The sequence below is a fragment of the Mercenaria mercenaria genome, chromosome 2 (assembly GCF_021730395.1).
Source record: "Mercenaria mercenaria strain notata chromosome 2, MADL_Memer_1, whole genome shotgun sequence".
In the NCBI taxonomy this organism is placed as follows: Eukaryota; Metazoa; Mollusca; class Bivalvia; order Venerida; family Veneridae; genus Mercenaria; species Mercenaria mercenaria.
Window position 1 is genome coordinate 64,828,354 of NC_069362.1, and position 13,528 is coordinate 64,841,881.

At 34.9% G+C, this 13,528-nt stretch overlaps 1 protein-coding gene across 1 annotated transcript in view; it reads right to left on the minus strand.

Moving 5' to 3' along the window:
* Nucleotides 1-13,528, minus strand: part of LOC123564085 (nuclear protein localization protein 4 homolog) — a 34,021-nt gene that overhangs the window by 18,711 nt on the left and 1,782 nt on the right. The window contains exons 2-7 of the mRNA XM_045357380.2: nucleotides 8,597-8,680; nucleotides 8,023-8,135; nucleotides 6,633-6,815; nucleotides 4,045-4,093; nucleotides 1,072-1,166; nucleotides 429-552 (exon numbers count right to left, since the gene is read on the minus strand). Of these exons, the coding sequence (XP_045213315.1) occupies nucleotides 429-552; nucleotides 1,072-1,166; nucleotides 4,045-4,093; nucleotides 6,633-6,815; nucleotides 8,023-8,135; nucleotides 8,597-8,680 (648 nt within the window). The remainder of the gene's footprint in view (nucleotides 1-428; nucleotides 553-1,071; nucleotides 1,167-4,044; nucleotides 4,094-6,632; nucleotides 6,816-8,022; nucleotides 8,136-8,596; nucleotides 8,681-13,528) is intronic.

The following is a 13,528-nucleotide window of genomic DNA, read 5'->3' on the forward strand; positions in this document are numbered from 1 at the left end:
GTCACATGATGTGGGTGATAAGGTGGAACATGTATTTTAAGTTTGAATCAAATCCATTTGGTAATAACTGAGATAATAGATTTCGGGACGGGACGGGACGCGACAAAACTGACTCCTCTATACCCCCCTCAAACATGTTTTGGTGGGGGTATAATTAGAATGTAAACCTTTTCATGCAATATCATTTCTTAAGAGGAATTAAATAGACTGGCAAATCATTTAATTTTATTGTATAATTTCTTCTGTTATGACCTATAATGACTTTTTTTGTAGGACAATTATTTAGAAAATTAATAAGGTACAGTAAAAAGAAATTTCGTTTTTTTTATTTATTTTTAATTATTTTTTTTTAATGACCCATTAATTGAATCCCTGATCAATTACACTGATTTTACAATAGTTATCAGTTTGAAAGGTTAAAACTATACCTGTCTGTTTAAAGTTAAAGCTGTGGGTTGACATTTGGTACAAATACCACCTGGCCATGGTGGATGCTCTTTACAACCTTCCTTTATTTTACACGACACATTCTCCAAGTTTGCAAACTTTCCTCTGTAAATACAATACATAAATACAATACACATACAATGAACATTGATACAGGAAGAACTTTCATCTTAACAAAAATTAGCTAGGAAAAAGGAACTCTGATATTTGTAAGGAAAACACTCAGTACAAGTTTGATAAATCAAGATTATATATCCTCCCCATATCCTCTTCCAGTACAATATAAACAGAGGAGATAACTTGCATGTATCAGTGCTATACACTGGGCACGTTAAAAAGAACCAGGGTGTCTATTTGCAACGAGCTAGGCTAAGTTAGCCGGACAAGCCTGTATCTGATTTCTGATCTCTCTGTCGTGGGGGCTTTGTCTCACTCTGTCCCTCTGGTCAGATCGCTCTGTGTCTGCACTAGTAGAGGATGAATTATGCGCCCTATGTAGCTGCATTTGAACTATGTAAAGCGCCTTTGAACTTGAAATTGATCATGAAAAGGGCGCTATATAAATCTGGTATAACAATAACAATAATAACAGTACTTATACAGTGAGAGATAACTCATACATACTTGTCTACTCCACTTGTCAGCTTTCTCAGATATGAATGAAATGACAAATATTTTATTGGGGGATCACATGTTTGTAAGAATGTTTCATCAAATGGCTGAAAGTGAAAGAAAGTACATAACAAATGCTGAAACAAAAAGCTGATACAAACTAGAGCTATCACTAAAGGTGATGAATGTACCCCCCTCATGCACTGACACAGTACATTGATTTGACGCACACAAGATTGCATAATTATGTGGACTTTATGTATATAGACTGTATGTATACAGTATAGTACAGTAAACCTCGCTTATAAGGAACAGCTTAGGACCTCAAAAATTTGTTCTTTATAACCGAGGTTCCTTATATCCGTATAGCGAACAAGTTCCTTGTAACCGAGGTTTGTATAACGAACACAATTTGTATGTCAAACACTATTTGACTGACGTTTGAAAAGGGCTACGTGTTCACACTCCGGTCCTACCATAAATCTGTATGTGAGAAAAATGCGAGTCTAGTACCGGTCCTTTTCTGGAGAGATGGTAAGGTAAACTGCATGCATGTATGTGACCGTAAAAGTGTTTAAACACGGCCTTTAAACCTAAACTAAGCCAAAATGTACGTCGGATAGAATGACCGTAGTTTTTGTTTATTTTTTTGTCAGTTATTTCGATCTTCTTTTTCAGAGAGCGCTACATTATGACTATAAGATATGTTGCACTTACGCCCCTTACCTTGCTCTACTGCATGTTATGTGAAAAAGCATCAACAGTAATATAAAATAAATGTTCAATTTTCTATTTTGCAGACACAAGATAACAGCGTCTTACATACAGATTAAAGTGCAAATTATACCTATAATATTGCTATTGTCTATTTTAGTACCTGCTTTAATTTTAACAATTGGAAATTAGGTAAACTGAACTGTTTGTCATTGTTAATCACGCTTAATTAGCACATTTATTAGGATATTTCCATCGTCACAAAACTAGACTAATAATGATCAATATTATAATCCCAAGTCTGCTATCGTGTAGTATTTGAGAAATGTTAATGACGATATTATATATTTTCTTTTCATTTTAGCCTTGAATTAACAAACTAAAGATCATAGACATGAAATCATTTGTTTTTATTCAAGTGCATGAAAACGCGGGAAAGTGCCGAGATTACTCATCAGCGATTCTCAAGTTTATTTCCGATTTTCAATATTTTTTATTCTTTATGTCCATTCGCTATAACCGAGGGGTTTTGCACTGAATTTCATACTTTGGGACCGGAAAAGTGTTCCTTATAACCGAGTGTTCCTTATAACCGAGTTCCCTTTAACCGAGGATTTTTACATTGAATAAAAAAGGAATTAGATCGGGGAATTGAAAACTGTTCCTTATAACCAAGTGTTCCTTATATCCGAGTTCCTTATAAGTGAGGTTTACTGTAACAAAAAACAAAGTGCGAGAACTATGCAGAATATTTATCTAAAAGAACGTAACATGCACCATGCACAACTAGGGCTGGCACTGATTACTTGTGTGAAGTTTCATTAAGTTGTGTGCAAGGGTTTGAAAGATAGGCGCGCACAAGATTGCATATGCAGACTGTATGTACATAGTATGTTAACATGAAACAAAGTCCCAAAACTCTGTAATTTTTGTTGTTGAAAGAATGTGACATGCCCGATGCACAACTAATGTTGTTACTGATCACTTGTGTGAAGTTTCATTAAACGGTGTCAAGGGGATGAGGAGAGATGGTGCGCACAAAATTGTGTCTATGTATATAGTATAGTAACAAAAAAACAAAGTCCCGTAACTCTGCAAAAAAATTCTGAAAGAACCAAACATGCCCCATGCACAACTACTGTTGTTACTGATCTCTTGTGTGAAGTTTCATTAAATTGTGTCAAGGGGATCTGGAGAGATGGTGCGCACAAGATTGTGTCTATGTATATAGTATAGTAACAAAAAACAAAGTCCCGTAACACTGCAATTTTTTTTTCTGAAAGAAACAACTGGTGTGAAGTTTCATTAAATTGTGTCAAGGGGATGAGGAGAGATGGTGCGCACAAAATTGTGTCTATGTATACAGTATAGTAACAAAAAAACAAAGTCCCGTAACTCTGCAAAAAAAATTCTGAAAGAACCAAACATGCCCCATGTACAACTACTGTTGTTACTGATCACTTGTGTGAAGTTTCATTAAACTGTGTCAAGGGGATGAGGAGAGATGGTGCGCACAAGATTGTGTCTATATATATAGTATAGTAACAAAAAACAAAGTCCCGTAACTCTGCAAAAAAAAATTCTGAAAGAACCAAACATGCCCCATGCACAACTACTATTGTTACTGATCACTGGTGTGATGTTTCATTAAATTGTGTCAAGGGGATCAGGAGAGATGGTCTGCACAACATTGTGTCTATGTATATAGTATAGTAACAAAAAAACAAAGTCACATAACTCTGCAATTATTTTTTCGGAAAGAACCTTACATGCCCCATGCACAACTACTGTTGTTACTGATCATTTGTGTGAAGTTTTATTAAATTGTGTCAAGGGGATGAGGAGAGATGGTGCGCACAAAATTGTGTCTACGGACAGACGGACAGACAGACAACCTGAAACCAGTATACCCTCCCTTACAACTTTGTTGTCAGGGGGTACAACTATTGTAGCCAACAAACAGCAGTAAACTTATAACACATTACATTTGTTTATATCTTAACAATAGACATTGTATAAATTAGTTATAAAAGATATGTTCTTACATAATTTTAATGCAATGTAGAATCTTATTACAACAGCACAATTTCTTAACTTCAAAGCCAATTGATCAAATCTTGTTTGAGCCACGTAAAGCAACAGTATATTAAGTTTTACATTTTTACCAGTTGCACTTGGCAAATGCTGAGATCTAAGATCAGTTTACATGTGTTAGTACAATGTATAGCAAATAAAACTCGGGGCCTCTATCAAACCATCAACAGCACATACCTCTAAAGGAACACAATGTAAACATTTTCCTGAGGGACCATGATGGCATCTGAAACACGAAACAATCTATTCATATTCATATATCATATTTCTGTCAAAGGGTGAGAAAATAGGCAGCAAGAACCATACATAAACACAAGGACTACTGACCAGCCTCCCAGTCTTTCAATTGACTGTCAATCAATTGTCTGTAAAAATGACATACTCCCTAACTAAATTTACTTTTGTGAGTACTATGTATTATGTACAAGTGTTGGAAGACCAATTAATGACAACATGTTCAAATGTTACCAGTGGGAATAATGCACAGTTACTCTGGAACTCTAACTAGGCCTTGAATTACTTTTCTTAACCTTTACAGACTGAGTGACAGGTTGTTTACGCATTTTCTCCCCCAATTGTAAATCAAGAACAAAACTGACGTATCAGTATATTCTACTTCGATTATCTTCAGCTTTCAGACAGACTAACATCTTTATATAGAAACATTTCAGATTCAGTGATGGAAGATGTCAGGTGCCTCTCTGTGACTCAGAGACCACTATGAGCCAGTAAAAGAGGTCTATACCTGCATATATCCTGTTATAAATGTATTTGGAACAGGTACTGCTAATATGTAATCAGCAGTAAAAGATATTCTTTGCTACAACTTCAAATCAAATATTCCGAAATCATTGGGGCAGTTCTATTGATCATAATCGCTAAAAATTAACTCAACAAACAAGAGGGCCAAGATGGCCCTAGGTCACTCACCTTCGAAACACACCATAATACACCATAACAGTGTAAACATGTTTGACCTAGTGATTTCATGGAAAAAAATATTCTGACCAATTATCATTAAAATTGCAGCAAAAACAAGTATTTTCTTTGATTTGACCTAGTGACCTAGTTTTAGACCCCAGATGACCCATACTTGAACTTGACATAGATTTCATCAAGGCTATCATTCTGACCAAATTCCATGAAGATCAATTGAAAAATAAAGTCTCTATCGCATACACAAGGTTTTTCTTTGATTTGACTTAGTGACCTAGTTTTTGAACCCAGATGACCCATATTCGAACTTGACCTAGATTTTATCAAGGCTATCATTCTGACAAAATTTCATGAAGATCAGTTGAAAAGTACAGCCTCTATCACATACACGAGGTTCTTCTTTGATTTAACCTAGTGACCTACTTTTTGACTACAGATGACCCATATTCAAATTCTACCTAGATTTCATCAAGGCAATCATTCTGACTAAGTCACTTACCTTCAGGAAGATCAATTGAAAAAAACAGCCTCTATTGCATACACAAGGTTTTCCTTGATTTGACCTAGTGACCTACTTTTTGATCCCAGATGACCCATATTCAAACTTGACCTAGATTTCATCAAGGCAAGCATTCTGACCAAATTTCATGAAGATCAATTGGAAAATACTGCCTCTATTGCATACACAAGGTTTTTCTTTGATTTGACCTAGTGACCTACTTTTTGACCCCAGATGACCAATAATCAAACTCAACCTAGATTTTATCAAGGCAATAATTCTGACCAAATTTCATTAAGATCAGTTGAAAAATACAGCCTATATCGCATACACAAGGTTTTTCGTTGATTTGACCTAGTGACCTTATTTTTGACCCAAGATGACTCATATTCAAATTTGACCTAGATTTCATCAAGGCAATTATTCTGACTTAACTTCATGAAGATCAATTGAAAAATATAGCCTCTATCGCATACACAAAGTTTTTCTTTGATTTGACCTAATGACCTACTTTTTGACCCCAGATGACCCATATTCGAACTTGACCTAGATTTCATCAAGGCAATCATTCTGACCAAAATTCATGAAGATTTATTGAAAAATACAGCCTCTATCGCATACACAAGGTTTTTCTTTGATTTGACCTAGTGACCTAGTTTTTGAACCCAGATGACCCATTTTTGAACTCGGTCTAGATTTCATCAAGGCTATCATTCTGACCAAAATTCATGAAGATTAATTGAAAAATACAGCCTCAATCGCATACACAAGGTTTTTCTTTGATTTTACCTAGTGACCTAGTTTTTGAACCCAGACGACCCATTTTCGAACTCAGCCTAGATTTTATCAAGGTTATCACTCTGACCAAAATTCATGAAAATTAATTGAAAAATACAGCCTCAATCACATACACAAGGTTTTTCTTTGATTTGACCTAGTGACCTAGTTTTTGACCCCAGATGACCCATTTTCAAACTTGGCCCCGATTTCATCAAGGTAATCTTTCTGACCAAATTTCATGAAGATCGTTTGAAAAATACAGCCTCTATCGCATACACAAGCTAAATGTTGACGGACAGACGACAGACGCCGGACATCGAGTGATCAAAAAAACTCACCTGAGCATTGTTCAGGTGAGCTGAAAAGGGAAAATCAAAAGATGAGACACAAGCCATTAAGCTAGTGATACCTTGTAAACTGTAAGTAATTTGCCATGTCAGCGGATGACTATGAAGAATACCATTTTCATATAGATTTCAGTACGATTAAGATTTTTCGAGAATGACATGTGAAGCCAAACATCCTTGCCATACGGATATGTTTCACTTACAACTGCTCATCTTTTTTCCTGTAGATTTTTCCATCTTCCTTGTAGAGAAGCTGATCAACTTCATCTTCTACCACTGTGTCTTTAAATGGAGTTGTATCCATGGCAACACTGTCACTGCTTCCTGGTCGCTCACCAGCCCCAGAATGAGTTGACTGGGAGAACAGAAACAACATGTCTCCATGCCTGAAAACAAACAAATGAAAAAATTAAGAAATGTAAAAATGAGCTGCACCATGAGAAAACCAACATAGTGCATTTGCAACCAGCATGGATCCAGACCAGCCTGTGCATCCACGCAGTCTGGTCAGGATCAATGATGTCCGCTTTCAAAGCCTATTGCAATTAAAGACCGTAAGCGAATAGTATGGATCCACGCTGGTCACAAATGCACTATGCTGGTTTTCTCATGGTGCCACATAAATATAATATAATAAATTTGAAAGCATTGGGTCTAGGAACTGTTTAGAACCTTGCTTAAATGCAAAACTTCTGAAAAGCCAACAGTATGCCCATTCACACAATGCAGTACATGAATCACGCACAAAATATCAAATGCACGCATAAAAATCAATTGTTGGTGGAACATGCACGAAGAGATACAGAACTCCTACGTTCAACTGCCAAAATCACTGTTTACTTCATCGCGCACTTGCCAATTGTTTGGTACGGTCTAAATCGCAGATCCGGTCCAGGGACATGATAATTTCATTTCCATCACCGACTTCTCAGTGTAATTGTCAGCCACATAAGGGTTTGAATAGTGTTTTAGTCAGACGTCATATGCATCGTTTGCAAAAAAGTATCGATACAAAATGCAAAAAAAGCATTTCAGCTTTTATGAACTCAGCAAAAGGTTAATTAACAGTATTTTCTCCGATATTTAACTGCAATTTTGATACACATTTCATATCTGCAATACGGCCAGGCATTTATTATTGATCTGCGATTTTTATGTCTTCAGTCAAGTGCATGATTTTCAGACGAATCATGTTCCGTTCATGAAAACGGAAAATACATGAACCTTGCTGAATACTTCTTTATATTTAGTATAATATTGGGAGAGGCTCTTTGTTCCAGAATTTCCTATCTTAACTTTTGAAAAACATTTTAAATTTTCTTAAATTATCTCATCTGTTATACCCACCACCGAGAGTTCTGTATAAAAAAACATGTATACACAAATTTCGATAGATAAATAGAAAAAAAATTCAGATCTGCCATGTAGTGTACCCCCAAATTTTGAATGGTACCCCTATTTTATAAAGGCAGGTGGTACATGTACCCTTAACATTAAAAATGAGTGGGCATGCTGGCCAATGCCTACAAAAGGGCGACAACTAAAGATCTACTACCTCAAAATCCAAATAGTCCAGCTAAAATATATACCTACTTTATTTTGTATGAGTCAAGTGTTTTTGCCCTGGAATTTCTTAGTGCATCTTTTTTCTCTCTTGTTTTGTAAACTGTCCAGCCTATATCTCCAAGTTCAAAGGTCTTCTGAACCTAAAATAAAAGTTGTTTGTAAAACATACATCTCCCACATGGTGGCCTGTTGCAGATTACTGGGTATGTTATTTTCAGTCTAAAGTATAATGTGATCTTTAACTTACTTGATATGACTTAAGACATGGGGACAACCAAGCCATATACAGTAACGTGAGTAAGCCTTACCCTTAGAAATAAAAGCACAGATCTTGTGGGGTTTTTTTTTGTTGTTAATTAAATTCTGTACAATGCATCTATTTAGAGTGTAACAATTTAAAATTACCCGGTAGGGGGTAGACTAAATATATTCATTTATCTAACTGGTGTATCATCTACCCTAAAATTCTATTTACAACTTAAATCCATGTAACAGCAGTTTCAAATACAATGACTGGGCTAAGTTTGCCACTATCATGTATTAAATCTGGTAGGCATTAAAAAATATCTGGCAATTACCAAACAAATTAACAATTAGTTACCTTGTTTAGAAATTCAGCAATGCTTTCATTGCCTTTAGTATCTATTCTTTTTGTACCAGATTCAGGGCTCTGTATCCTCACAACCTAAAAGAGAAAATACTATGTTTTGGAAATGAAAGCTGATTTTTAATAATTTGGGCAGGTACATATAAATCTATCAAAATATTTTAAAGTTCATTTTAATACATTTCACCTAAGTTTAGAATACATTTATGAGCAAAAGATGAATCTTTATCCGCACCAATGTTAATAACTCTAGGCTAGCATACCAATAGTCCAAATACTATCATGTTTAGTGACGGCATGATAACTTTTGACTGTCACTGTCCTGTAACATCAAAACTTATTCAGCATACTTCTGTTTGGAACTGCCCAATTAAAACCTGTTGGGAACATTTTCTGGTACATGTACACCATATCTGTAATGATTACATCACTGATAAAGATAGCTAGTAATATCAGCATTTTACTGTTAGGAAAACAAAGACGTTAAAAAATTAAACAAGAGGGCCATGAAGGCTCTGTAGCGCTCACCTGACCTACTGACCTAAACATCATCAAGATTAACATTCTGACGAAGTTTCATTAAGACATAAATGTGGCCTCTAGAGTGTTAACTAACTTTTCCTTGATTTGACCTGTTGACCTAGTTTTTGACCCCACATGACCCAGATTCGAACTTGACCAAAAGATCATGAAGATTAACATTCTGACCAAGTTTCATGAAAATAAAGTAATATATTTAGCCTCTAGTGTTAACAAGCTTTTCCCTTGATTTGACCTGGTGACCTAGTTTTTGACCTCACCTGACCCAGATTTGAACATGACCTAAACATCATCAAGATTAACATTCTGACCAAGTGTCATTAAGATATGGTCATAAATGTGACCTCTAGAGTGTTAACTAGCTTTTCCTTTGATTTGACCTGGTGACCTAGTTTTTGACCCCAGATGACCCAATATCGAACTCGTCCAAGATTTTATTGAGGGTAACATTCTGACCAAGTTTCATTAAGATTGGGCCAAAACTGTGACCTCCAGAGTGTTAACAAGCTTTTCCTTTGATTTGACCTCGTCACCTAGTTTTTGAACTTAGATGACCCAATATCGAACTCTTCCAAGATTTTATTATGGGCAACATTCTCACAAAGTTTCATTAAGATTGGGCCAAAATTGTGACCTCTAGAGTGTTAACAGTTAAAATGTTGATGACGCCGACGATGGATGACTGACACAGGGCGGTCACAAAAATTCACCTTGAGTGCTTCGTGCTCAGGTGAGCTAAAAAAAAGTCATAAAATACTGGTCAGTCTTACTTGCTCCAATAAATCAAATATTAATATTCATGTAGAAAGTTCAAATGGGTTGAATATAACTCATAATCAAAAAAACAAGAGGGTCATGATGACCCTGGATCGCTCACCTGAGTAATATAAGCTACATGTTTCAAATGTCAAACTGATGATTTTTAGAAATTTTTTGGAGGATTTTCCCATGTACAATCAAGTAACCACTGAGGAGGGGCCAATTTTACCCCGGGGGTCATGATCTGAACAAAGTTTGTAGAAGTCTACTAGGCAATGTTACATATCAAATATCTAAGATCTAAGCCTTCTCGTTAATTTTTAGCAAATTTATGAAGGTTTCCCTATGTACAATCAAGTAACCCCTGGGGCTGGGTCAATTTGACCCTGGGGGTCAAGATTTGAACACATTTTGTAGAGGTCTACTAGGCAATGCTACAGGTCAAATATCTAAGCTCTAGGCCTTCTGGTTTATTTTTAGAAAATTTTGAAGATTTTTCTATGAACAATCAAGTAACCCCATGGGGCAGGGTTAATGTGACCCCAGGGGTCATGATTTGAATAAATATTTTAGAAGTCTATTAGGCACTGCTACATGTCAAATATCTAAGATCTAGGCCTTCTGGTTTATTGTTAGAAATTTTTTGAAGATTTTTCCTAAGTAAAATCAAGTGACCCCTGGGGCGAGGTCAATTTTGACACCGGAGGTCATGATTTGAATAAATGTTGTAGAGGTCCACCAGGCAATGCTACATGTGAAATATCTAAGCTCTAGGCCTTCTGATTTACTTTTAGAAAATTTTTGAAGATTTTCCTATGTAAAATCAAGTGACCCCTAGGGCGGGGTCAATTTTGAACCTGGGGTCATGATTTGAACAACTTTAGTAGAGGTCCACTAGGCAATGCTACATGTGAAATATCTAAGCTCTAGGGCGTCTGGTTTTTGAGAAGAAGATTTTTTAAGATTTTCCTATGTAAAATCAAGTGACTCCTGGGGCGGGGTCAATTTTGACCCCGTGGGTCATGATTTGAACAAATTTTGTAGAGGTCCACTAGGCAATGCTACATGAGAAATATTAAAGCTCTAGGCCTTCTGGTTTATTTTTAGAAATTTTTTGAAGATTTTCCTATGTAAAATCAAGTGACCCCTTAGGCGGGGTCAATATTGACCCCGGGGTCATGATTTGAACAACTTTAGTAGAGGTCCACTAAACAATGCTACATGTCAAATATCTAAGCTCTAGCCTTCTGGTTTTTGAGAAGAAGATTTTTTAAGATTTTCCTACATGTATGTAAAATCAAGTGACCCCTGGGGTGGGGTCAATTTTGGCCCCGGAGTCATGATTTGAACAAATTTGGTAGGGGTCAACTAAGCAATGCTTCACACCAAATATCTAAGCTCTAAGGCTTCTGGTTTTTGAGAAGAAGATTTTTAAAGTTTTTCCTTTCAGTTGCCATGGCAACCAGAGTTCTGCTTGGAATTCAATTCTTTGAACAATTTTGAAAGGGGGCCACCCAAGGATCATTCCTGTTAAGTTTGGTGTAATTCTGCCCAGTGGTTTTCAAGAAGAAGATTTTTTTAGAAATTGTTGACGGACGACGCACGACTGACGACGGACATCAAGCTGTCACAATAGCAGGTGAGCTAAAAAAAGAGACTTAAGTCTTCGGAAATATGCGTAAATAGGTGCGAGGAGAAATCTACCCTGACACCGATTTCAATACAAAGCGGACTGCCAATGACACTCAACTGCAGAAACAAAACACAAAATATACATTAAAAAAATGTCAGTGAGGAACCATGCTTTAATGTTAACATTAATTATCAGAGATGTAACCATTACAAATACATTGTACACATACTACATGTACCAGAAAACTTTCCCAACGGATTTCATTGGGGATTTCCTGACAGAAATATGCAGAATAAGTTTGGACATGACAGGACCAGAATAAGTTTGGACATGACAGGACAGTGCAATATACCACTAAGGACCGCTAAGGACCACTAAGGAGGTACAAAGGACCACTAAGGACCTCTAAGTGAGCACTAAGGACCACTAAGGGGTGACTTAGGGTACAATAAGGACCCTTAAGAAAAATCTAAGAAATAAATGTTAAAATAAAAAAGATATGAGTAAGTTATTTCAGGCAGTTTTCCTAGCAAAGACCGCTAAGGAGGCACTATGGGCCACTAAAGACTATTAAAGATGCACTATGGACAAATTAGGGGCAATTACGATAATAATTATTGAAAGCAGTGCCAACAGATTGTATTACGTTAATTTTCAAGTTTAAATTTTAATTATAAGATAGCATGGCCAGCTAACAGAGTGCTTAAGTTATAAATGTCTCATGAATAAATATGCATTTTGTCTGTATCACATAACAACACAATCAAAAATTAGTAACTTTATTGTCTTCAATCTAAAATCATGAAATCTTATTTAACCTTATTTATCGATATAATAATTATAATATATTGATATAATGTACCTTAACAAATTCATATACTATATGTCTTATCAAAAGTTCTATATACATACATACTAATCAATTAAGTCAACGGAAATTTTAATTAACCTTATTTATTGATTTTTTAAGAAATCCATACTATATCATAATATTATGTCATATCAATAAATCATATATTATATATATTTTTACAGAACAATAAAACACACAATTGCATTACTTATCAAAAGTTCTATGTACAAACATACTAATCACTAAAAGTCATTGAAAATTTTGATTTTAAAACCTTATTTTAATTTTGTACCTTAGTTTAACAAATTCATATACTATATTATATGTCATTTCAAGAAATCAGATATATATTTATAGAATATTAAACACACAATTGCATTGCTTATCAAAAGTTCTACAAACATACTAATCACTAAAGTCATTGAAAATTTTGATTAACCTTATTTTAATTTTGTACCTTAACAAATTCATATACTGTATTTTATTTCATTTCAAGAAATCAGATATATATTTACAGAAAAGTAAAACCATTATATAATATGCCCACTTATTTAGCCTGATTAATGTATAATAAACAAGATTATCATTATCATACAAATCTGTATAATCAAAAAGTGTGCCCTCTTAATCAGCCTGATTGATGTGTGATAAACAAGATATTAAAGGGCAGTGCTATACTGCTACTTGATTATGCAGTAGCAAAGTTTAAACATGCATCTAACCTAATCAAAGTTGACATGTGGGGAAAAACTTTTGTGTTCAAATAATTCATAATTAATATTTTATACAAATAAGGGAGAAGCTTTTCAAATTGTCAATATTATTTCGAGATTATTTTAAAATATCATATGTTAACTATAATGGGTTTAAATTAAATAAACTAAATTTCAATTTCATGTCAAGGAAATATGTGACAGATTCAATAATCCTTTACTGCTTATCAAGCAGATTGTTAGATTTACTTAGACTTTAACATTTAATTTGTAATTCTTTAAACAACGGACATACTAGAATATTCTGTTATATATATTTTTTGCATCGTTAATAAACATAACATTTTCAGTAAAATCAAATAATATCAAATTAGTAATTATTCATACAATGGACATATTAGAATATTCTGTTATATTATTTTTTTGCG